General features: G+C 42.3%; 3 protein-coding genes, 1 long non-coding RNA gene and 1 other non-coding gene across 18 annotated transcripts in view; 2 read left to right on the top strand and 3 right to left on the bottom strand.

Annotated features, from left to right (window-relative positions):
* The first annotated feature begins 553 nt into the window (after nucleotides 1–553).
* LOC117221179 (uncharacterized) lies at nucleotides 554–4,331 on the top strand. Of its 2 annotated transcripts, none has more exons than XR_013034931.1 (3): nucleotides 554–1,143; nucleotides 1,288–1,662; nucleotides 3,184–4,331. It is a non-coding gene; the product is annotated as an uncharacterized LOC117221179 (long non-coding RNA). The 2 variants fall into 2 exon arrangements; XR_013034930.1 differs by having other exon boundaries at nucleotides 586–1,143; nucleotides 1,569–1,662.
* On the bottom strand, nucleotides 2,279–6,124 carry LOC143258727 (phospholipase A1). Its single transcript, XM_033471914.2, has 2 exons — nucleotides 5,812–6,124; nucleotides 2,279–3,935 (listed from the first exon to the last, which is right to left on the bottom strand). Exons 1-2 carry the CDS (start codon nucleotides 6,122–6,124, stop codon nucleotides 3,178–3,180), a joined length of 1,071 nt encoding a protein of 356 aa, XP_033327805.2. The 3' UTR covers nucleotides 2,279–3,177.
* Nucleotides 6,125–8,214: 2,090 nt separating this feature from the next.
* Nucleotides 8,215–10,444, bottom strand: LOC117221177 (uncharacterized). Its single transcript, XR_004490429.2, has 4 exons — nucleotides 9,526–10,444; nucleotides 9,266–9,464; nucleotides 8,987–9,161; nucleotides 8,215–8,913 (listed from the first exon to the last, which is right to left on the bottom strand). It is a non-coding gene; the product is annotated as an uncharacterized LOC117221177 (transcript).
* A 268-nt stretch (nucleotides 10,445–10,712) lies between these two features.
* LOC117221176 (leucine-rich repeat-containing protein 58) lies at nucleotides 10,713–19,545 on the top strand. Of its 6 annotated transcripts, XM_076526836.1 has the most exons (8): nucleotides 11,219–11,343; nucleotides 11,552–11,748; nucleotides 11,848–12,054; nucleotides 13,190–13,328; nucleotides 13,835–14,378; nucleotides 15,588–15,804; nucleotides 17,067–17,256; nucleotides 17,340–19,545. In XM_076526836.1, the coding sequence occupies exons 5-8, from the start codon at nucleotides 13,906–13,908 to the stop codon at nucleotides 17,501–17,503; spliced, it is 1,044 nt and encodes a 347-aa protein (XP_076382951.1). In that variant the 5' UTR covers nucleotides 11,219–11,343; nucleotides 11,552–11,748; nucleotides 11,848–12,054; nucleotides 13,190–13,328; nucleotides 13,835–13,905; the 3' UTR covers nucleotides 17,504–19,545. The 6 variants fall into 6 exon arrangements, with proteins under 6 accessions (XP_033327802.1, XP_033327804.1, XP_076382951.1 ...); XM_076526835.1 differs by lacking the exon at nucleotides 11,219–11,343 and having other exon boundaries at nucleotides 11,394–11,748; XM_033471908.2 differs by lacking the exons at nucleotides 11,219–11,343; nucleotides 11,848–12,054 and having other exon boundaries at nucleotides 11,394–11,748.
* Nucleotides 18,948–25,933, bottom strand: part of LOC117221214 (glycogen synthase kinase-3 beta) — a 73,625-nt gene continuing 66,639 nt past the window's right edge. For all 8 annotated transcript variants that reach the window (XM_033471980.2, XM_076526834.1, XM_033471982.2 and 5 more), the window contains one exon: nucleotides 18,948–22,757. In XM_033471980.2, coding sequence (XP_033327871.2) covers nucleotides 22,528–22,757 — 230 coding nt within the window. In that variant the 3' untranslated portion in view covers nucleotides 18,948–22,527. The remainder of the gene's footprint in view (nucleotides 22,758–25,933) is intronic.

The following is a 25,933-nucleotide window of genomic DNA, read 5'->3' as shown; positions in this document are numbered from 1 at the left end:
GCCTCGCGCCAGCCGTACTCGATTCTTATTGGTCACTGTTTTTCGCTGATAACTCGTAAACGAAGCCGCGGATTGCATATTCGCAAAGGAAAAAGTTACTTCGAATGACCTCGGGAACCCTCCATTTCTGTATTTCGAGACATTGGGACACCCTGTATACGACTCTGTGAATGGACAACGTCGCGGAGGATTAAATTCTCGATGAGATAAATTCAATCCAGTAAGAGATAATTATAATATAATTATTATATTATATATAATATAATAATATAAATTATATTATTTTAAATTATTATTTAAAATGATTATTATTAACATTTTAAATTAGGCAATATTCTGACTGAATAGTACATTACCATCTTCGATCCCGTGCCTCGTAATTTAAACTATTAATAATAATAATTTTAAATAATAATTTAAGATAATATAATTCATATTATTAATATTCTTCCTGAATGAAGTGGGGGAAACGGTACAGTCATTAGACAAATTTAAGAAACCGCTGGCCTCAAGAGGAAGTGCCTGCGGAGACACGAGTTCTCGTTGTAAAGGACACGTCGCGTCTAAACGTCGCCGTCCCAAGGATCCCGGCAATACACACGGTATCAATGTCGCCCGAAACACTTTGGAATCAGCAGGGCGCCGCGTCGCGCCGCATCGCGTCGTGTCGTGCCGCACCGCGTCGTGTCGCGCCGACGCTCCGGCATGTCGAAGACATCTGGATTCGACAGCGGCTTCCGTATGACGATCGGCCGGCCCTCTTCAATACGTGCCCTTTCGAGTCTCTGCGAAATTGCTCGTAGCAATGCCCCGAGCCGCTTTTTCTAGACGAACCGCTACTCCCCGTCGTTCGTGAGAATCTCGAAAGTCTTGGGAACAGCGACGTTCACAAGTGCATCATCGTTCATCAGTCGCATGCAGGAAGCTGGGACAACGGAGGCTGTTTCGCAACGGTGAATACTTGAGAACGTAACATAACCTCGACAGAAACTGTTCTTTTCGCATTGAAATGTTAAGTTGCCGGTTGACAGATCGTTTTCTGGCGTAGCAATTAGGGCGATTTGAGCTAAGGAAGAATAATATATTTGAATGCAAGTTTGAGAGGGCGCAATATCGCAAGAAGCGCGAAGGTTACGTCACAAGGTTAGTATGCTACGGAATTTCGTGTTAACGTTTTATTCAAATTATCGCGATCCACGTTAAGGATTCGATCGAATTTTTTGTGAACGAAGTGGATTTCAGTTGAGACGTTCAAACTTTGCAATCAGACTTTGCTATGTGTTATAGGTATTTATGTTGGAAGGTCGCAAATTTCAAGGACGGAATGCATATATATGTATATAAAGTATACATAGTATATATATACTATTAATAATATACTATTATATAATAATTACTACTAATTACTACTATTATTATAATAATACTGTTATAATAATGCACTATTATATAATAATTATACTACTAATTACTACTATTATTATAATAATATTAATTATAATAATAATTATAATATTATATAATATATAATAATTATAATAATATTATTTTTATCTATGTCTCATTAGTCCCATTAGTCGTCTTCATCCGATGGATTCTCTTGTCTCCTACAAAACTATTGGACACTCAGTACATAGTTGTTCGCATCCAAGCCATGCGCAGGTATAATCTCAAGCTTTTTATGATGTGCGTAGCCGTTAAAAGAAAAAACGTTGAAAACCTTGAAATCAGGAGATTGAAGTGGCAATACTTAACGCGTGCGTCGGGACATTTCCAAGCTTACGTTTAGAAAGTATAACAGAACGATTGCTTGCTTCTAATTCGCGCTGCGATTGCGCACAAAAATGGACCCTGGTGTGGCACTGACTGTACCGCTGCAAAAGGATTCGCCTCTATTTGGCATGGATTTGGCACCGGTCAAATTCGTGCCAAATACGAACCAAAATCTGCTTTCAAGCAATTGTTGGCACCAAATTGATATCAATTTGTTGGAATAATCGTATTTTACCATAAATTGTCTATTTTTGTGCGCAATCTGAGCACGAATTAGGGATTTCACGCATTAATAAGAACAATTAATGAAATTCTACTGCATAAAGATTCTGTCTACCAATGACACTTGCAGCTCTATACTTTATAACACATTTATTGCATTTATATTATATTATTATATTATATTACATTTATTACATTTAATATATATATAATATAATATATTATTAATATATTATATAATAATATATATATATATATAATATATATTAATATATATAATTAATATATATATATATTACATTTATTGCATTTATTACGTTTATTACATTTAATACTTTTAATACATTTTTTTATTGCATTTATTATATTTACTACATTAATTAATTAATTACATACGTCATATAAAACACTATACATCGTGCGATCAGTTATATCAATCGACAGCGAGAGATTCACCAATAATTCACAATTATTGGCGTCCCTTTATAAATAATTGTACCAATATTCCCTCCTACTCGATTCGACATTGGCGTCGAATTACAATTCGCGAAAGTATCACGAACGAATGCATTTTGTGTCGAGACAAACGGAATTCGAACGACTTACAGATTCATTGGTTTTCAGTGTTCAAGAAAACGCATGGGCGCGCGCGCGCGTGCGAAGCGAAATCGTCGATCGGCTCGAATCGTCGCACGGCCTTGCTCGCGTTGAAGAATCGAAGGCAATCGGCAATAATCCACTGTCAGCGGACATTGTGTCACAAACACGTTCACGGTTTGTGTTCAGTGGAACGGTTAACGGGATTGACCGCCGCGCGTAGATCACGAACGCAAGATTTTTCCGGGCATGTACTGTATCTGAATACTCAATCGCGTTCCGGAATCGGTTTGCCCGGTTCGTAGTACCGTACGGAGATCCACTTGTACACCTGTGCGTTTTCAATCAGGCGACAGGTGAACAAATGTTCGTACAATTATCGACTCGTTGCGTCAGTCCTTCCGCCAGTGCTTGCGCCAAAGGATTAAGACTAGTCTATCTTATGGCTCTCGTGCCACACGTGGTCACTCTTCGAGTTCCAAAACGAACGATAAATTACTCTCGCAACAGTTATGGTCTACCGTGGTCTATTCACTGAACTATCGTTTACCGTACACTGTGCCCCTGGCCTAACTCTTCACCTGCTTACAGGGACAAAGACGTCGGCTTCCCGTCCGGCAAGCAGCACCTCTCGTCGCCGCGGCCATTGCCGTATTTGGGACAATACGGAGGGTATTTCCCGGTGTAGCAGAACGAGCCCCTCGTGCCGATCGGCGTGTGCTGTCCCATGGACACGTATTCGCCCGGTCTGCTCTCGATCCTCGGCCCGGAAGGACACCTTCTGGAGCAAGGCTCGGCCATCGGCTCCCGGCCGTCGTTGTCGACGCTCTCGGCCATGTAGCAGACCACCCAGACGTGGCTGCAGAGCTGCGAATTCGCTTTGCCGTCGCAGAACGGCTGCACCTTGCCGCCGTTCACGCAGAAGTCCACGTGGCCCATGCGGCCACTTTCCCCGTAATAGCCAGCATTCGTGTGGATCACCCCGACGAAGTCGGCGTCCCCGCTGTCCAGACGGTTAATGTAGCCGGGTCGCAGCAGCGGCCTGGCCGGGTCCAGCCCGATGATCCGGTGCATCCTGAACAGCAAGAAGTTCGCCATGATGCCGCAGATGTGCGCGCCCAGCGAGTGTCCCACGCAGGTTGTCCTCGCGATCGGCAGGCCAAGGTCTCTCAAGGTCGTCAGAGTACCGGCCAGACATTTAGCCACCGGCCGGAGGTTCGCCACCGCGGCCGGGTAACAGGGTGGCGAGCACAATGCGCCCCAGTCGACCAGGAACACGTTGTAGCTGCCATTCCGCAGGTAAGCGTCCCGGAGCACTGCGATCGGCAGGGTGTCGTCGCCACCTGAATTTGATTAAGGCTTTGTTTATTTATCTAACTTGTTGGAGGGCGACGAATTTTTAGAACCAATCTTCATTTGTGGATAATTTTGGTTTGAGGGTTGCCGTTAAGGGTTCCAATTTAATAATTGGATTTAGGCTTGTATTGCGTGGTAGTAGAGAGTATTTGAAAAGAAGATTTTTGTAACAATAACTGTGTGTGATAATAATTGTGTATGTGTGTGTTTTTATTGCTCGCGTGAAAGGATATGTGTTCGCATTTAACTTCGCAAGATAACTGAGATACGTTATGTCAGTTTCATATGTTTATTAACAATGAACTAAGCGTCTCTTTAGACTGTCAACAAGATAACAAAAAAAGTAAGCAGGCAAAACAAATAATAATAATTTTCACCGTAAATTCAGACGTTTTCGTATACTCGTATACTGTATGGTTGCGCCTATCGTTAAGACAAACATTTGTATAAACAATACTCTTTTTCTTGTTCACAAAATCATTCTATTTCGCGTTTCGCAATTCGTACGTTCGTCGATTCACGCGAAATCGTATTAAGTAACACGGCAAACCCGAATTCCCCCCCCCCCCGCCGCCATTTCTTCGATTATACGTTAATTCATGAACATTACGTAAATTTCTACGAAGCAAGAGCGAAGCGGCTCGATAAATTATGGCTGTACATTTCTATGTAAAAGGGAAAATATCGCCGGCCAAATTCTCGATAATCTCAAAATTCTCCGTTGGAAATTTAGAAACAGCTATATTTGTGAACAATAACAAAAAAGCGTTTTTCCAAAAAAAATACGAAGACTCAGAAAAAAAAACGTTGTACGTCCCTAACGCTTCGACGCTGTCGACGACAGGTTCCGGGACCACGTTTCTCATATAATATCTTGCGAAATACGTCGAAGAAAGCGGCAGATCAAATTTCGAGGGATCCTAAGCATATTCACAGTGTTATATGAGCCGTTTATTTTGAAAGTGGCATAAGTTACTTTTTCAAAAAGATCGAGTTAATGGTAACACTAATTACAGTTGAACGGTATCTTTTCATTTAAAAAAAAAAAAAAGAAGTGACTTATGCCACTTTCATATCTTTCTCAGTAATACCGGACGCGCCGAAAAAATTAATCCTGTTCGAAGTTAACCTCTTGCCGTACCAATTTCTTCGCAATTACTATGATCAGAAATTTTTCCATTGCAATAGTCTCTTAAAAGGGCAAGAAAATCGATGCTTATTGTGTGCCTAAATTTATTTAAATGCTTAAATATATATATATATATATAATGTTAATATATAATGTTAATGTTAATCATATATATATAATGCTTAAATATACAGGGTGTCCCAAAAATGTCTCGCAATCCGAATTCAGTTGATTCCCGAGATGATTCGAAGCAACTTTTTCCTTAGCGAAAATGCGATCCGCGGCTTCGTTTGCGAGTTATTAACGAAAAACGGTGACCAATCAGAGGCGAGATCATTCGACGCGAGACGGCCGAGCCAATGAGAGCGGAACCGGGCTCCGCGCGCTCGTTGGCTGGGCCGCCGCGCGCCAGTCGAGCTCGCCACTTATTGGTCAGTGCTTTTTCGTTAATAACTCGCGAACGAAGCCTCGTAGAACATTTTCGCAAAGGAAAAAGTTGCTTCAAATGACCTCAGGAATCATCCTCTCCCAGATTGCGAGACATTTACAGGACACCCTGTATAGATGACAAGGGATTAGAATTTTGTTCCAATTTTCAAGGACAGAATAGTATTTATATACTCGATTCACAAGTTATTACTCGAAATTTTCGCGACGAGCGAGACTCGACAAAATACCGCAAGAAGTTATAAATCTAAGAGAAAATCATCCCCCCACCCCCGGTGAAAACGCACCCGCGTATCCGTGAACAAGAAGAACGTTCTCCTTGGTCGGCTCGTAATCCTGACGCAGCCAATCCGACGATCTGACGTCCAGTTCTCTCCTCGGCCGATCGGCCGCGTAAAGGAAGACCCGTATATCGGGATCGGGGCACAAATCTTTATCGTTCCCGCGCCTCCAGATGCACTTCTCCCGATCGTAATCAGCCGCAAGACCGTTCTGGATCGCCTCTTCGATCGGGCCGAGCGGCTTCTTCGCGGAGACGCGACCGGCGAGCAGCAACGCCGTCAGCAACGTCATCTTGAACAAGAACGCGGCGAGCAGCATCGCGACGTCGACGGAGCGGAAAAAGGCGAGTTCGAGGGAACCGTTCGTTGTGCACGCGACGCGAGAACTGATCGCGACAATGCTTCTACTAGTCTGTTTTGTTCTTCGCCGGGGGCTCCCACCTTCTTCGCACGTGTCGCTTTTCGCACGGTGGCCGTTAGAGAGAATTCGGTGATCCGTGGGGGGGGGGGGGAGAACGCGTCCTCCATGGATCACTCTGGCAACAGCGGTTAAACTGTCAATAAACGTGGACGTAGTGTCAAGGTCGACGTTAGGATCCCCCCACCCCCACCGCCGCCGCCCAGCATGTTTCGGTATATGGTTGTTTACGATCCGAGGGCGTTGCGTCACACGATGACGTTCACGGTGTTCACTTTTATGCGATCCCGGAGGCCTCCGGAATTTGGAAATACCCCATTGTCATCGTTGGACTGCGAATTTGCGAAAATATTGGGCGATTGGAGTTTAGCTCGGTGCGAATGTTAGAGCTTTCCGAAACGATACGAGTCCAATATGTACAAAAATGTACTATTTTTAATGTATAATAATAATTATATATATATATTTTTAATGCATAATAACATATATAATATATAATAACAATAATACATATGCACATACATATGTAATAAATAATATATGATAATAACAATATATATATATATATATATATATATATATATATATAGTTATTATCATATATTATTTATATATTATTATTATTATTATTATTATATTATATTATATATATATTTTATAACGTATAATAATAATAATATATATTTTAATATATAATTATGTATAATAATGTAAATAATCTTGCAAGCAACGAAGACAATTCTTGACCTGGATAAATTTTAAAGAGGACGACGCATAATCGATGCAAGCGGGCCCGACGCACGTCGTCGTGCATAAACAAATGATAAAGATTGCTATAAAACGATAAGATCATGTAAAAAAGGAAAAACGCGCGTTTATAGCGCGCCATATGCGGGTGACAATGCTCGTGGGTTGACGAAATCGCGATGCTAAATACGAGCTCCATGATTCGGCGGAGACGACGGGAAATGTGTATAAGGACGCGGAGGAAACGCGATAGGAAAGTTGCGAAAGTGCATCGTTGTCGGCACACGAGTTCTACAGGGTGTCCCAAAAATGTCTCGCAATCTAAAAGTGGCGGGTTCCTCGGGTCGTTTGAAGCAACTTTTTCCTTTACAAAAATTTTCTCCGAGGCACCGTTAACGAGTTATTAATGAAAAACAGTGACCAATGAGAGGCGAGCTCGGCTGGCGCGAGGCGACCGAGCCAATGAGCGGAACCGGGCTTCCCGCGCCGGTTGGCTGGGCCGCCGCGCGTCAGCCGTACTCGATTCTTATTGGTCGCTGTTTTTTCGTTGATAACTCGTTAACGGTGCCTCGGAGAAAATTTTTGTAAAGGAAGAAGTTGCTTCGAATGATCCGAGGAACCCGCCGTTTCCGGATTGCGAGACATTCTTTGGGACACCCCGTAGAAGCACGGATGGGTGGAGAGTTGGCACCGGTTCGCGTCGTAACGCGGTCACTTCTTTTCCCATTTTTACCAGAGAAACCGACGGAACGACGTGCGTTTACACAAATCATTGCATAGATTGACAAATCGCCGCGGCGGCTTCACGAGTGCTCGCTGTCCCTTTCCGAGAGGTACATACACGCGCAAGAGTGTTATCTTTCGAGAGTAAGCAAGAAGATGGAAAGTGTGCTCTCATGAATCAGTAATACGAGCCGTTTATTTTGAAAGTGGGGCGAGTCCATTTCTTTGTTACTGCGAGATATTTATAGGTTTGCATTTCGATAAAAAATAACATTGGTAAGTATTATATATATTATATATATTATATGTATTATATATATACGTTATAAATGTTTTAGAGACTACAGTCTAGCAATAATAATAAATTATTAATAATAATATATATTATTAATAACAGTATTACTAATAATAATATTACTAATAACAATATTATAATAATAAGTTATTATTTTAATTATCAAGTGAATATTTTACATATATAAAATAATCGAAGCGGTGGTGATAGCTAATATTAGCAAATATTGTCATGCATAACAAATTCGTTTATTTATAAAAATACCACATTTTTGTTGCTTATGAAACAGATTTAGTCGCCCGACATATTAGCATAGTTGGAGTTATGAATGATGAATCCTCTACGTATTCGTTGTTTGAAGAGAAAGTTCCAAATTCTGTTGATAGTATAGAAAGTGAAAGTCCCCCAAATGATCAACGTTTATGGAGACAATTTATTTTCTATCTTCCGACATGTTGCTTTTTCCTAATAAGTTTTCTATTGATTTCAACGTTATAACTATTATTATAACTATTATTATAACTATTATATGACTATATATTATAATTATATTATAACTATTATTATAACTATTATTATTATAACGTTGGACTATAGTCCAAACATTTATAATCTCGACGTTATAATTCACGAAGACCGGTCGTTTATTTGACGAATTGACGGTTTAATTGACGGATTTAGCTAATTTCCCGGATTTAGCTGCTTTCTCGAATTTAGCAGATTTTCGGATTTAGAACTTTTTTGGGATTTAGATCTACTTTTCTGTGATTTAGTCGAGTTATTAACTTCTTGGGATTTTATAAGAAGTTAAATAGATTTAAAATTATTCGTTGCTTTCGAAATTCCTTCTCGTACAAACAAATACTGATTGCTAGCCGTCCCAATTAACACTGGTACGAGTGAAACTGGTTAGTACTTGTTAGTCCTGGAATGGGTGAATAAACAAAATTTTGTAGATTCCTAAGGTAGAAGAAATCATTAGCTAAAATGTAACTTACTAGTTTTCTAGATAATATTTTGATAATCGTAGAAATGATTGCCGCTTCGAGTCGTTCTCAAACACGTTCGGGACGAAAAGTACAAGTCGAATATCACGCCAAGTGTTTCAAATGGAGCGCCAAGCAAATTGATGTGCGAATAGAGTGACGTCACTGTGAGGGCAGCACCGTCTAGCTGTGAATAATATAAATATAAATATAATATAAATATAATAATATAATATAATATATTAATATAATATTAATATAATATAATTGCTTTTTTTTTGTTTTGCTTACTATGACGGAGCACTACTATAGTTGTATCTCTTTCTCTCTATTTTATGTTCTAGATCTGATTGATCTTCGTCTCTCTTCGATCATTCCCTCGGTAAATCAATTCACTACCAGCGCACCTGCGGGTTCCATCGTCTGCCGGTAGAGGGTACCGTGCTCGGCCTGTTCCGCCATTACCGACTCCTTCGTGCGTTCACTTTTTCTATGGTAAGGTTAAGTCACGGTTATTCCCTAACCTCCTATACCGTCGTTGCAGTTATTACCTTCTTATCGTCTCGTGTCTTTTTCATTACCGAGTTTTATTTCGCCTTTTTCTTCCTTCTCATGTTCCTACTATTTCTCAACGTAGTTTCTCCATTTTAAACCATAAAAATCCAACCAATTCCCGTGCACGGCATTTTTTACAGAGTCGGTAATTCAGACACTTCGGCGACTGAACAGCGTATGGAAAATGTGCACGGACGAGCTATAGAATAGACTGATCGTTTGATGGACTTTCGTAGCGTGACTGCCATATCGACGCAGAAATTCGAGGATTGTTAAGTATGCGGTATGGAGAAACATTTTCAAAAGTGTATAAATAAATAGTGTATAAATATAATATAAAATAATATATATTATTATTATAATATATATAAAAAAAGTGTATAAATATTGACCTTGAGATCTCGGAAAACATGAGCTTTAAGAAAAATAAACTTTGTACACTGTAATATGTGCTTCTTCGAACATAACGAAAATACAATTTGTTCTTGTAGCAGTTTTGAGTATTGTTATCTTTAACGGAGATATACAGGGTGTCCCACAATTATGATACATGGATTCGCGAGGTTATCCGAAGCAACTTTCTCCTTTACAAAAATGTTCTCCGAGGCATCGTTCGCGAGTTATTGACGAGAAACACTGACCAATGAGGGGCGAGCTCGGCTGGCGCGAAGCGGTCGAAGCCCAGTTTCACTCTCACTGGCTCGGCCATCTCGCGCAAGCCGATCTCGCCTCCTATTGGTCACCGGTTTTCGTTAATAACTCGTAAACAAAGCCGCGGATTGCAATTTGGCTGAGGAAAAAGTTACTTCAAATGACCTCAGGAACCCCTTATTTCCCGAAAATACCATAATTTTGGGATTCACTGTATATACAGGGTAATATAATAATATAATAATATAATATAATGGTGTCAATATTAAAAAGTAATATTACTTTGTTTCTCGACGCGGCCCGCTGTGCGGCAGCATCCAGCGCAGGGGCACACGATATGATGGCAACCATTCTCCCGGAGTCTCCGACTGGACGGTGCACGTTTCCGCTGTGGTCCCGGCCGTTCACCGCGGCGCAGCGCGCAGTGCACAGTGCGACTCGCGTTTGCCCGGCGCCGCTGTTTACAAGGCGCTTCCGAGCCGCCGACTAATAAAGGGACGAGATAAAACCAGATATCGTTCAGTCTCGATTCTCGATCGCCGCGGATCCACGTCCCGGTTCGACCGCGCGCGCGTCCCAGTTCTCTCATGATCCGTGAACGAGCGTGCCAGCGGATTTCTGTACCAGCGAGATCAGTCCTGTCCAAAGAAAGACGGAGAAAGAGAAGAACAGGGTAGAGAAGGGGTCGAGCTTTTTCCGACGGACAGGTCCGAACGAGCGAGCAATTAAACACGAGGTAAAGAATAATTAAATAATATTAAATAATTAATAAATTATTAAATATAATATAATATATAATAATATATATAATATAATATATAATATAATAATAATATAATATATAATAATTAAATAATATTAAATAATCAAGCGGCTTGATTATTCTCGCCGATCGTTCATTTTCGCTAGTTTTCATTATTTTTCGTCGCCGTACGATTCCCAGTGGAAAGACCGTTTATTTGTTAATTTAACCGTTGCGATCTTTTGTATCCCTGTGATCTCTCGACAATCGGCCGGAAGTTGTGCGCGAGTGGCGCCACTGTGGGAACTGCTTCGAGGAGCTGCGTGAAGCACACGGCGATGCTGGAAAAACGTGCTCGTTTGTGAATTATTTTTCGATCCTGCGAATTGATTTTTAGACGTTGCTGACGGAAGGCTCGAATGTACGTACATTGGGCCGACATTTGTGAATTTATTATGCTGTCAGATGCGCGCGTATAACCTCGACATAGGCGTAGTTGTGACACGCTGAATCGTTTTTTTTTTAAACTTTGTTCACGTTTCAGGGATCAGTGTGGAACGAGGTCGTTTATTAGTTCTGTGTCGGCGTGATTTTCGATCGATATTTACGCGTGTTTTTTTTTGTTTAAGATTTCAACATTGTTGTGTAGAATGAACTCGTGAAACAGTGAAAGTTGTTTAATTCCGAGCAAGTGGAGAAAATTGTGTGCGGCAAGTTTAACGATTGTTAACTCGAGGAAAAACGGGCTAAAAAATTCTAATAATTGCGCACTAAAAAAGGCGATAGAAACGAAATATCTTCGTGGCTTGAAAAAGGGAACTCTTGAGTAAGTTTTACAAGTTGTTCGCAGGACAAGTTTATGTGCGAAAAATATATGTACATATTCCAATGTAAATTTTTCTATTGATACGTAACTGGTTTTCAGTGTTACAACTACATACTTTGAGACAAGACAAGTTGTTGACAGTTCTACCCGCTCGTTATCCCATTCGTAGAGGACCTGTGTTTACCTTTTAACGGCCTGGTGTCTTATTCATGCCATGTTTTCGCGGTTGCAGCGTTGCGCCAAGCCTTTCATAGTTGCGAATTGTATGGTTGTTCGCGATCGCATTTATCTGGTTTAAAACACTGCGTAAATGTTAATTATTTCATTTACGAACGTTTATCGTTATTATATATATATATATATTATATGATAATATTACATATTGCACAATTGTTGCCAGATCAAATTGATTAGAATAAATATTCTAATATAATTGATATGATATATAATAATAACGGTAAACTAAATTAATAAACTATTATAACTAATTAGTAAACTAAATTATTATTATATATTATATTATATATATAATAATTATATTTGATATTATATATATTTATATATATAATAATTATATATAAATTATTATTATTATATATTATATTATATGTATATATAATAATAATAATAATTTAGTTTACCGTTAATATTATATATCATATCAATTATATTAGAATATTTATTCTAATCAATTTGATCCGGCAACAATTGTGCAATTCGACCGCATCGGGCACGTTGTACGTACCACTTTCACACTTAATAACAGCGCGAGAGTGACCTTCATTACGCCAATGCCACGTCCGTGAACAACGCGCGACAAATGCATATTATCGCATCGCAATATTAACAGCGAAAAGCAACTCGATCGCTTTCAGCTTTAGTTTCGATTCACGATTCATGCGACAGATCGGTGATCGTTAGATAACTTGTGACGAATACATGTATGTGTTATATATATATATCTCTATATATATATTATAATACATGTAACTGTTATTATTCTCGACGGATCAGCGGCAGCTTCAAGATTTATATTGCGCTTGTTTATGGCCTAGAAGCGCGGTCAGTCGATGAAAAACGCAGCCAGATATTTATGTCAATCTGCTGTTCGAATTATCCTCTTCGAATCGTTCCATTTGTCAGCTTCGTAATATACAGGGTGTCCCGGAAGTCACTGTCAACCCGCGGCTTTGTTCGCGAGTTATCAAATATGAAATTGATGTTACTAATTATGAAAATATTTGCAAAGGAAGAGGTTACTTCGAACGTCCCCGGGAACCCCTTATTTCCCGAGTGACTTTTCGGGAAATAATATTTGTAATATATATATTTTATATATATATATATATATATATATATATATATATATATATATATATATATTATTATATATTATTATTATAGTAATACAATATAATATTACAATATTATAATAATATAGTGACGCAAACGCGGGCGAACGTCTCGGCGCACGGAGAGGATAAAGACGAAGAAAGAGAGAGAGAGGCCGATTATTTCAAGTGTCACCCAACACGCCGCTTATCGCGGTCAGTTTAGTGCGTGGCCTACGAAAACAAACGGTACGCAGAGGAGATTAGCCGGATCGGACGGACCGCTGAAAAGTGACTTGCATATTAGAGAAAGCGGCCAGAATCTAGCGACAAATAAATGGTGTAATAATCGTCCTCGGTGCACAGTGTTTACGCGTGCAAGATAAGTCGCCGCGGCGAAGGGAGACGGCGTCGCCGCGCGTGGGAACAGTATTCGCGGATTTTACGACGCGAGTTATTTATATATAATTATATATATAATTATTATATATTATTAATATAATATATATATATTATATTTAATATATTAACTATATTATTATATTAATATAATATATATATTATATTAACATATTAACCGTTGTATATTATAATTATGATATAATAATATAATAATAATATAATAATTACATATAATAATTTACATATAATTATTTTTCGGACGCTGTTTTTCCGCGCGTGAAACCCGGCGGCGACCTGCGCCGCGTGGAATAATAACACGACGATCATCGCCCTCTATCGTTTCGTTCTTTCAGACGGGCCGAGGGCAGCCAGCAGCCGGAGGCACGCTGATTTAATTGTACATCGTCGTCCCCCGTCGTCGTCCATGGAGAGCTACACGTCGGACTCCAGCGACTCGGATTCCAGCGCGAAGACGCTGGATCTGTCCTATCTGATGCTGAACACGGAGCTGCTGAACGAGCATTTCGTCACCGTGAAGAATCCGGAGCAAGTGGACACGTTGCTGCTGCACCGGAACCCTCTGACCAGCATACCGCACGGCATCGTTCGTTTCACCAATCTGACCGCGCTCTCCGTATCGAACTGCGGGCTGCACCGGCTGCCGGACTTTCTCGGCAATTGTCCGCTGTCCTGTCTCGTCGCCAAGCACAACAGCCTGACGAACGACTCGCTGCCGAAGAGCTTCGAGAACCTGATCGGGCTACGCGAGCTGAACCTCAGCGGCAACCAGCTGACCGAATTCCCCGAGCAAATTCTCGTTCTCACTGAGCTCAAGTATCTTTATCTGGGCGGCAATCATATGACCGAAATCAGCAAGGACGTGTGGAAATTGCAGAGGTATTAGATTAGGCTTCGCGTCGCGTCTTTCACGGGGGGTTCGCTGATGCGGATGATAAAATTGATTGCTCGGTGCGGTTAACGATAGATTTTTAGTAGACTTCGTGTGGATAGCTAATACCTTCAGTTTGTTAGCCTTTTAGATTGGACGCTATTAATTCTTATTATTAATTTTATTATATATGTAATTAATATGTATTATAAATTAATTAATTAATAATATATTAATATATTATATTAATATAGTATATATATTATATTAATATATTATACATATTATATTAACCGTTTGACTGCTGAGGAGCACTATCGCGCTCTTCTTATTATGAAAAAATACGTCAGCAGCTAAACGGTTAATATATTTAATATAATATATTTAATATAACGGTTAATATATTAATATAATATATTATATTATAATTATTATTATCTTCTGTATCATCTTCCGATATATATATTATTATTAAATATATTATGTGCATAATATGTGCATATTATATTAATATAGTATATATATTATAATATATAATATTAATTAATTAATTTTTTAGATTACATTTCTACAAATTTATTAACAACTAAATATAACCGAGCACTATGAATGTGACTCATTCTTGTCTCATTCGTGAAAGTTGTAAGATTGCATTGATTTAGGCTTCGCGCAAGTTTTATCATAACAAAGAAATTTAATCCATTATTTCACAGTAAACAGCATCTCTGCAATATGAACAGTTCTAGAACAGAAAATTGGAAACCGGCGACGGTGACTTTACCGTTAACACTCGAGCAGCGGAGCAAGGGTGCGAGAGGAATTTGTGTTTTCATTACGTAAATCGTTCCGTAGATCTTTAAAAAAGGCGACCGTATTATTATTTCGCTCTAATTTGCGTATGCACGTTTCGAGAAGTGGCGTCGTGTTATCAAGCTGTTACGTAGAAACGGCAGTTTTATAAATATCATTATCGTAAAAACTCCGCGACATTCTTATCGGTTTCCGTGTCAGCGAAGCCCCCTGCGGGTCGTAGTCCAATTTCCTTTCTCATCGAGTATAGCCGAACAAAGTTTTCCAACAGGAGCGTCGCTTATCCGACTGTCTCATTAATTAGTTGATTTGCGTAGCATGTATATATATATATCTGTGACCCGACTACGCCGGATAAAGAAGGCGGCGTAACATCAGAGTTAAATCGCGTCGTCTGCTTGCCGTAGATTACACGTGTTGTCGATGGGAGGCAATAGACTGACGGAAGTACCCTCGACGCTGAGCCGGCTGAAGTCCCTGCAGGCGTTGGTGCTCTGCGACAACATGCTGGAGAGCTTGCCCAGCTCTATTGCCAATCTGACCAACTTGAAGTCGTTGCTGCTTCACAAGAACCGACTGAGGACACTGCCGACCGAGATTATTACCTTGAAGTGTTTGACCGAGGTAGCTCGTTCTACAGGATGTCCCGAAAATGTCTCGAAATCCGACAGTAGGGGATTCCTGAGGCGATTCGAAGCAACTTTTTCCTTAGCGAAAATGCGATCCGCGGCTTCGTTTACGAGTTATTAACGAAAAACCGGTGACCAATGAGAGATCGCGCGCGGTTGACGCGCCGCCCTCGCGACCACCGTCGCCGCGTCAGACGGGCGGCGCGACGCGGCATCGGCCGCGCTCGCTCTCCGATTGATCAGCGTTTTTCGTTGATAACTCGTAAACGAAGCCTCGGAGAACATTTTCGCAAAGGAAAAAGTTGCTTCGAATCACCTCAGGAACCTACCATTTACGGATCGCGAGACATTTTCGGGACACCCTGTAGACGGAATATAATGTGCAATTCTTCAAGAGGCGTTCACTGTTAGGACAGCGTGACTCAGCACGATAATTGTTATTTTGACCCTGCGAGGGCAAATGTCGACATAACGCAATGACTTCGGAGAACTACGCCCAATTCTGTTTCACACGATAGACGAGATAGACATGGAAATATCGCGGAGAAATGAACGTCGTGCACGTGCGTCGAAAAATAGGGGAGCGATTATTTATTTGTGCCATGCTCTTGAAAATTTTGAAAGATAATTTGACATTTCTTTAAGATACCGAGAGAGTTGCGGTTGTCGCAAACGTGGGACCGCTGATAACGAATATGTTATGTAATTAGATTATTTATGACGAGCTACAGTTTCTCGGTTTTGATATAGATATTTACGTTTCTGTTTTCTTCGGGATATTCGAGCTATTTTCATGTGGGAAAATTCAAGTGACAAATTACATATAATTCCATGATATTAATGATAATTAATATTTTATATTATATCAATATTTTATATTATACTAATATTTTATTTCATATTAATATTTTATATTAATTTTATTAATACAAGAATTAAGAATTTCCTATAAATGTTACATATATCTCTCAAAATCGCTTTAATTAGCAATATCCACTGAGTCTCTTAATTCCTCGATACGGACGGATTTTCAATATTTTTATTGAATTTTAAAATAAGAAACTAATTGTTCTGACTGTGTGTGTGTGTGTGATAGATTTAGCGCGAATGAATCTAAATTTAAAATATTCCAATTCAGTGAGATTAATATCAATAATCTCTATCTATCTATCTACTAACTCACTTAAAAATCAGAACCTGAAGAGATGGTAATGCCGCAAAAAAAAGTGCCATACTTACCCTCTATTCTTTTCTCAGTTATCCCTGAGGGACAATCCTCTGGTAGTGAGATTCGTATCGGACATGACGCACAATCCTCCATCGTTGCTCGAGTACGCCGCCAGAGTGATCAAGACCAGCGACATCCGGTACGACGAGACGAGTATACCGAAAAACCTGGTGGAATATTTGAACAGCGGCCATCGTTGCGTGAATCCGAAATGCAAAGGTTTGTACATCAAAATTAAATGTAAATATAAAAATAACCGCAGCTGGCATCAGACACGGATTTGAATTTTTCTCTTTTCGCAGGTGTGTTTTTCAACAACCGTGTGGAACACGTCAAGTTCGTCGATTTCTGCGGCAAGTACCGGTTACCGTTGCTGCAGTATTTATGCAGCCGGAAGTGCATCGAGTCCCGGGACGGAGACGAAGTCGTTAGCGGTGCGATGATCAGGAAGGTTCTGCTTGGCTGATCGCTGCCGCGGCTGTTCTACACCATGATAACTCGTTCGAGAAGCTAAACTAGCCGCCGTCGGTCCGTTGTTGTGGAACCAAGGACTTTTTGTTTCAATCGATCCGGGTCCTCGATGAATTCTTTCTTACCAAAATTAATTCCGATCGGGTCTAGAATCTTTCACTCTTTTCTTTGAAAAAGCGAGTGAACTCGTTCACTCTTTTTTAATTGCGTGTATCGGCAGTAATCATATTCAAAACTATTTTATTTAATTAAAAAAACGTAACTCCGTTTTTAAGACGATTCGATGAAGCATCAGATAAATATAAAAATATTTAATATCGCATGGTATTAAAGCTATCGGATTAATTTGTGATGCATCAAACGAGCATCGATGCTTTCGTAAAGTACTAAAGGAACTTCGATTCAATGCAGTATTGGTTTCGGGTATCGGATTAACTGAATATCAGTAATAATAATCAGTAATAATAATGTCAGAGTACCGATTCCATCGCAACGTGTCATTGTAACTGCGAAGAAAAATGGCGTACAGCAAGGCGTTGAAAAGAGGTACAGTAATGTCTCCCTAACTGACGCTTAGATTGCGCACAAAAATGGACAATTTGGGAAGAGAAGACACGATTATTCGAGCCTCGCGCTTTATTTTTATAGCTATAAATTGTCCACGATTATATAAACGAGCCCCGCGAGGCTCGAATAATCGTATCTCCTCTCCCCAAATTGTCCATTATTAGTGGACAATCTGAGCGTCAGTAAGGGAGACATTACTGTAGCTTCTTAGATCTCTGGAGATCCAACTGGAATACCCTCTTGGATCTCGGGAGATTTATAACTAGTACAAGGAACGTGATCGAAGGACCCGTAGATCTCGGTAAAAAGAATCTCTCCTCACTGCCGTGAAGAAATTGTGATCGCGAGGATCAAATTGTGGCCGCGTATAAACAGGGTGTCCTGAAAATGTCTCGCAATCCGGAAATGGGAGGTTGCTGAGGTGATTCGAAGCAACTTCTTCCTTTGCGAAAATGTTCTCCGAGGCTCCGTTCGCGAGTTATCGAGGAAAAACAGTGACCAATGACAGAGCGAGAGCGGCCGGCGATCCGCCCTCCGCGCCGCGCCGGCCGGAGACGCTCATTGGCCCCGCCGCGACGTGCCGCCTCGCGCCAGCCGAGCTCGCTCTCTCGTTGGTCAGTGTTTTTCGTTGATAACTCGTAAACGAAGCCTCGGAGAACATTTTCGCAAAGGAAAAAGTTGCTTCAAATCACCTCAGGAATCCCCTACTTTCGGATCGCGACACATTTTTGGAGCACCCTGTATATGTGTTTCTCTCTACGACTAGTCTTGTAAGATGCAATAACGTTGCCCCCGGAGTTCGTTCTCACTTCCTGTATGTACTTACGTTTACGTCCGGCTGTGGATGATGGCCCGAATGAAACCGCGGCCCGTTAACATTATCGTTTTATTGTTAAATAAACCACAAAATGTACAATAATAATATTATCATATAGAGCCCCGCGAACGGAGGCGGTCGATCCTCGCTTAAACACATATCCATTAATATTCTACAATTACCATATCGACTATGTGTGTTCTGTGTGTGACCGTGTGAAACTAAAAACACATCCGAGAAAGTGAAACGTAGCGAAAAAACGTAGCGACGGCCGAAAGTTACAATCATGCCGTCGTTATATCTCGTCGTAATCATTTAGGATTCCATAGAACATCGTTAATTATTCGAATAATCGGTGACGATCGTAAACATAGCAATTGTAGTAAGAGTTCGCTACTTTATCCTCTCTCTCTCTCGCGCGTTCTCTCTCGCTCTCTCTCTCTCTCTCTCTCTTTCGCTCTCTTTCTCTCCCACTCTTTCTCTCTCCCACCGTGTCTTCCCCCTCCTCCTTCTCGTCCCCGTTTCATCACCGTTAATTCTTATCCTCTTTAAATCGCCGTATAATGTCGCCTGCGTAATTACCTATACATACATATACATATTCATATATATGTGCTCTGTATTTATACATTACATACATATATATGTGTGTACATGCTTCAGTTTTATTTCTCGTTTCCTTCCATCTTGCTATCTTCTCAATCATTCTCTCTCTCTCTCTCTCTCTCTCGCTCTCGCTCCGTTTCTTGCTCCTCCATTCTCGCTCTCCCGCTCCCCCCTCCCCGTCTCCGCGAAACGAGTTCGAGGGCGTAATTCTCTTTCTTGCACGCGGGAACATGCGCTCCGTCATTCTGACTCACAATAAAACACGCGACCACACTCAGCCACTCGCACACGAGCACACAGAAACAGGAAACGCGTTCGTTTCGCTCCTTTCCTCAGCCTCTTCGGATCAGCGTAAATTATCTTATAGGCGTGTGTGTGTGTGTTTTTTTCACGGTAGTAACTAATGCTACACCATTCCAACCTCTCTCTCCCCACTCCTAACCTCTTGCCACCGTATATATTCCTCGCGCTCGATCGGTAATCTTCTTCTTTTTCTTCTCCCCCCACTCCTCCTCCTCCTTCGTTTGTTTCATTTCCCTCCTCCTTTTTTTGTTAATCTTTTTAATTTCTTTAACTGCGTCGTAAATATCTTCTTTAGGTATTACTATGTATATTAACACAATTTTTTTTCCCTAGTATCATACAGTCGTAAGTAACGGCGACCCTCTCGGTATAGCATGCACGGATCGCGCATAGTGCTGTCGATGATTAAAATCGTGATTAATGGACGTCTTGCTGGTTGGAAAATGAAGATATTACAGCTTTACTACTCGTCGATGATTCTCTCTCTCTCTCTCTCTCTCTCTCTCTCTCTCGCTCTCTTACTCTCTCTTTCCTTCTCTGTTTCTTAAACGGACACGTTTAATGAAAACTTAAACGCTCAGGATTAACAGCCATCGACTATAGTTAGCGAGTGAGTGCACGCGCGCTTGGGCGGCTGCTAACGATTGTTGGCACGCGGTCATTACTAAAGCACTTTAATTAAGCGATTGACTGCAGTCAACCGCGCACTCGCTTGATAGCGGCTCGGCAGCCGTTGACTCCATTCAACACGCCTGGCTCGAGTAAAGCGAGTGTTCAGCGATGACTATAGTCGACTCGCGCAGCCTAAGAATAAGCGCTCGTGGGGCCATCGACTATAGTCGTACACGCAAGCTCGACGAAGCGTCCAAGACTGTCGACTACAGGCACCTCGGACAAAGGATCGCGCACGATCGGTGATTTAATTTTTGTATGGTATTGTATACAAGCTGTCCCGAAAATGTCCCGCAATCTGGGAGAGGATGATTCCTGAGGTGATTTGAAGCAACTTTTTCCTTTGCGAAAATGTTCTCCGACGCTTCGTTTACGAGTTATTAACGAAAAACTGTGACCAATGAGAGAGCGAGTGCGGCCGGCGCTCCGCCCTCCGCGCCGCGCCGGCTGGAGACGCTCATTGGCTCCGCCGCCTCGCGCCAGCCGCGCTCGCTCTCTCGTTGGTCAGCGTTTTTCGTCGATAACTCGTCAACGGTGCGTCGGAGAAAATTTTCGTAAAGGAAAAGGTTGCTTCAAATGACCTAAGGAGTATTCCTCGCTTCTCGGAATTGCTATAATTTTGAAAGTTGCTTCGAATCACCTGAGGAATCCTCTACATTCGGATTGCGAGACATTTTCGAGACAGCCTGCATAGTTGTCGTCGAACGAGCGGCAACCATCGACACAGCGCGTCGACCGGAGAGTGTAGTCGATATAACGGGTATTATTAGTGAACTCTGTAGTCTCTATAATAGATATCGATCTGAATGGGTGATTATAATCGACGATATAATTTCGAAGAACAGTATACGATCGGTTATAGATGGACCGTTGGTTATATAGCCGACCCACCAACTTAAGTAAGCGCATTGAATCCGTCGACTATACCCTCCTCCTCCTCCACCTTCTCGTACACGCTCCACCAAAATAGAGAGGACTATAGTCCATGGCCATACCGAAAGGGGCTAAATCTCGCCTCCACAGACGATGCCGCCGCGTTCTCATCCGCACGATTACCGCGCCGCCCACGGTCGTCGGAACAAATACAATGACTTCCGGTGGCGCCGGTCGGAAGTTAACCTTGCCACGCTGCTGCTGGACGCTCAACGTCGTCGTGCTGCCAATACAGGGTGTCAAGGAAATGTGAGGTTCTTGGGGTGATTTGAAGCAACTTTTTCCTTCGCGAAAATTTTCTCCGAGGCTTCGTTCACGAGTTATCAACGAAAAACGGTGACCAATGAGGCGCGAGATCAGTCAGCGCGCGGCGGCCGAGACAATGGGCGGGACCGAGGTCCGCGCGCTCGTTGGCCGGGCCGCCGCGCGCCAGCCGAGCTCGCCTCTCATTGGCCACCGTTATTTTGCCGATAACTCACAAACGAAGCCGCGGATCGCATTTTCGCAAAGGAGAAAGTTGCTTCAAATCGCCTCAGCAATCATCCTCTCCCGGATCGCGAAACATTTACGGGACACCCTGTATAAAATCGTTCGGCCGATTCGAAAAATTTCATTCTAAGGAGAATCCGTTGTTGTACCGTGTGCTCGAAGATCGGATTGAATTTAGTGGAATGATAGGATCCGCGACGATACAACGCTCCTCGATTTCTCAGCGAGCAAACAGCTCTCTGGCAACACCGGCGAAGCTCTCCGTCATTCGTTGTAAATGCCGGAGAGTCGGTAAGAGAGACAACTGCCAGTAATTTCGCTCTCTAATACGCGGTCGGGTCGCGCGAACTGCGAATTCGGGTAGAGGCGTGTGTCGCGCCTTGCGGCTCGTTTTCACGCGGCTCTTGTTCACTGTACGTAATCGGTGGCCGAATGAGAACGAGCCGCGAGGCGGCAAATCGTCAGCTTTTGTGCGCGAATTAGGCAGAGAGATCGCTGTATTACCGAACGGAACCGTCGCGCGCCGAAGAGCGTCCAGAGTCCCCATCGTTTCCTCCCGACGAAGTCGCTGTATTCAGCTCGACAAGCGAACGGTTTACGTTTCCCGTTGCGACCGGCCACGCGAGAGACTTCTATTCGTCCACCTGCTCCTGCGCCACCGCCTCCTCCTCCTCCTCCGCCTTCTCCGCCCGCTTCTCCTCCTCCTCCTCCTCCTCCTCCTCCTCCTCCTCCTCCTCCTCTCGGCTCCCGTCGTCCGGATTCGCTTCCTGCTTGTCCTCCCGCTTCGACTCCTCCATCGTCTCTGTGCTTCGCACACTGTCCTCCCCACTTTCGCATTCTTTTACCGTGTTTTGTCTCGCGTCTGAACCAACAAAAGGAAATCTCTAGTAGAGAGCCTTGACAGTCCGGGGGGTGGAGTGGGGTGGGGCAGTGAGAGGACGGACAGGAGAGGAGGGAGAAATTGTTTCGATGCAGAATGAACAAGGATCATCAGGCGTGTACTTCACACTTCTGAAGGCGCGCGGGTTCTGTGTTGATACGGACGTGAGTAACGACGCGCGATGATGGCGAAAGCGATCGGAGATCGGCTTCTTGCGCACGATTCTCGTTGGGAGAACGAACAGGTGAGTCCCCTTCGAGGCTTCGTGGAGCCCCCGCGGTCTCGCTCAACGAGGGTGCACGATGAAACCGAATTTGTCATGACGAGATTATGGGCTGGCGATCTGCTTTGATACTGAGGACAAGGGGGTGCTGTGAGGCTGATTTTTCAATGGTGTGTCTGTTTAAAAAATCGTTCTTGTACAATCGAATCTGACCAGAAACGAGCCCGAGAGAGCTCGGGTTTATATATATATAAAGCGGAGAGTTTCGACGGTGAAAAAACCTGGACAACGCGGCGGTGTGCACTTCGGATAATCGATCCGTTCGCCCTCGGATTGACAGAACGCTTCTGAAGAGGATGTCCCTATATATAGGCATTGTCCCTAAGCGAGTGCTTAAAATAGGCGGTGCTCGAGAGGAACGGAGCTCTGCGCAAAACGGGACACTCGGTATGTGTGTGAGAACTTTTACTAGTGTCTAAGTTGTGCTGGGACCGGCCGTCCTGGAAAGTCACGGTTACATTTGTTCACGGGCCGCGCCGTTGCTCGCGCTCTCACTACTCGGGAGCCCCACGGTAACATCTCCGAAGTTGCCGCGCGGCGGCTCGAGGAGCCGCACGCTGCGCGAGCACCGTGCGCGATCACCGTGCTCGACGACGGCAGGGTTGTCCAAAATACTAGAGGTTGGAAACTATGAAACGGACGTTTTCGTTTAGTCTCTGTGATCAGCCGCGACTGTGTTTATTGTAATGTGCAATATTTTGCTCGATATTTTTATTGATAAATTTTAAAGCTATTCTTCTTACTGATTTCGTAGAATTTTTTTTCGTCTTTGTATCGCATTTTTAGTTTATTCTCCGAAATCTGATGGAAACGAAACGCGATTTTTACATCATTCAACGCCCGTTTCATGGTTTTAGAGTTTCTAACCTAATAATTGTTGCTCTCGTGAATTTACTTGTAGCGTCCTGCCCGAGTAAGTATTAACCCTTTGCAACTCGAATGTGGCGCCACTAAAAATTGGTGTACTATTTTTCAAAATCATTCCAAGAGCATCGGACTTGTTTATATTTGAAAAAAAAGCTATTAAAATTGCATTGTACTCGCCGATATGCTAAATTTCATATGCTGTGGCATATGTGGCGCCACTAAAAATTGCTATACTATTTTTCAAAATCATTCCAAGAGCATCGGACTCGTTTATATTTGAAAAAAAGCTATTAAAATTGCATTGTACTCGCCAATAGGCTAAATTTCACATGAAATAATAATAAATTATATAATAATATATGATACAATAATATACTATATAATAAATTATATAAAATAGAAATACTGTAAATCAGAAATCATGTTTTCAATTTCGAATTTAAATAGCTTCGACTGCAAAGGGTTAATCAGATCTCCGAATAAGAAATCCGCATTGCAAGAACAGCGTCTCCGTGTCGACGCAGAGTCCTCCGACGAAACGGCGGATTCCTTATTAATTAATTTAACAAACAATTTAACCAAGAATCGTGTCATGTTCGCCGAGTGCTTCTGTATAGGTCGCTTCGAGGTTTCGTTCAACGAAAACGAGAGATCGAACATGACACGACGACGACAAGGTTATGTCAAGGTTATAGGTTGTAGTTATGTAACCCGGTTATGTAAGGTTATGTAAATTATCGTTCGGAGATGTTACCGTGTCGCGATCGTGTTCCCCCACTCCTCTCCCTCTCTCTTTATCTTCAATATTCGTTTCTTAACGTAACCTCTAAAGACTTAGGAAAATAGTAGAAGTGTCTTAAGTATTGGTCGTCGGCGACGTAAAACCATCCGACGTGTTTCGTCGGCTCCAGCTCCCACCTTTACACGGCGAGGTAGAACACGTGTTAGAGAACGTGACGAAGAGTACGGACAGAATTCGCTCTAGTGGTGCAAAAGTAAAAAGCTTATAAAAATTCGAACGTTTTCGTTTGACAGCGTTCTCTGGGGAAAGTAGTAGAGTTGTTTTTTTTTTCTCTCCTCGATGAGCTCCAATATGAGTTTCGTCGTGGTCCTCGTTTCCCAAGATAATCATCGCGCGTGTGGTTTCTCTTTTCTTTCGGCTTTTTTTTTTTAGGTTATAACGCACGCCTCGGTTCCCGCTCGGTCGGCGTCGCGAGCTGCGACAAAAGAGAGCGCGTAACGCTGAACGGGCGGCGTAACGGGCTAGAACGCTCGCCACACACACACACACACACTGACTCACACACATTGCATGTATGTATCGTGCACGCGGCCCGCGCCTCGGCTTCTTCGCGTCGCGCTGCCGAAAACGCACGCCTGTGTGTCGATCGCGTTCTTAAGCCTACGTCTCGTGCTAAACATTTAGTAAGACATTCGTCGCCGCGACGGATCCGTTGAGAATCGTGCAACGCGTTTTTTAGCTACTTTAGAATGAAATCGAAGCTTTGTCCAGCGATACAAAGCGTTTTTATCCTTTCCTCGATTTTGTTGGTTATTTTCCTCGGTTATTCAGAGGAGTCGGACACGCACGTTTTTTTACGTTATTTCTAGAAATTGTGAGGTTAACGGCGGAGCGGCGAGTTACGGCGGCCCTGGAATTTTATCGGAGAGAAGAAAAATCGCGTTTCGAACGCGCGCGCCAAAATATGGCGTGCAGAAATTTCACGGGAATTATTCGCTTGGAAATTTTGGTATTCATTTTATTTTGCGTTCAGTATTTTCGCGTATTCGAGACGATGAATACTAATATTTTGTGCTCGTCGATCGGTTCTCGGTAAAATTCCAAAGACGCTTTTCGTGTTTCTTCGCTCATTTCTTCCCCCCCCCCCCTCCCCACTCTGTTTTCTTCCGGTTAATCTCTCCGCGAAAAATCATGTTCTCGCAAAGGACGGGGAATGCTTCGTGTATAAAAATCGTGAACGGTCTCGCTAAAATCGATCACCGGGCG

Source organism: Megalopta genalis, chromosome 16 (assembly GCF_051020955.1).
Source record: "Megalopta genalis isolate 19385.01 chromosome 16, iyMegGena1_principal, whole genome shotgun sequence".
NCBI lineage: Eukaryota > Metazoa > Arthropoda > Insecta > Hymenoptera > Halictidae > Megalopta > Megalopta genalis.
This window is presented reverse-complemented; position numbering and strand designations above follow the sequence as displayed.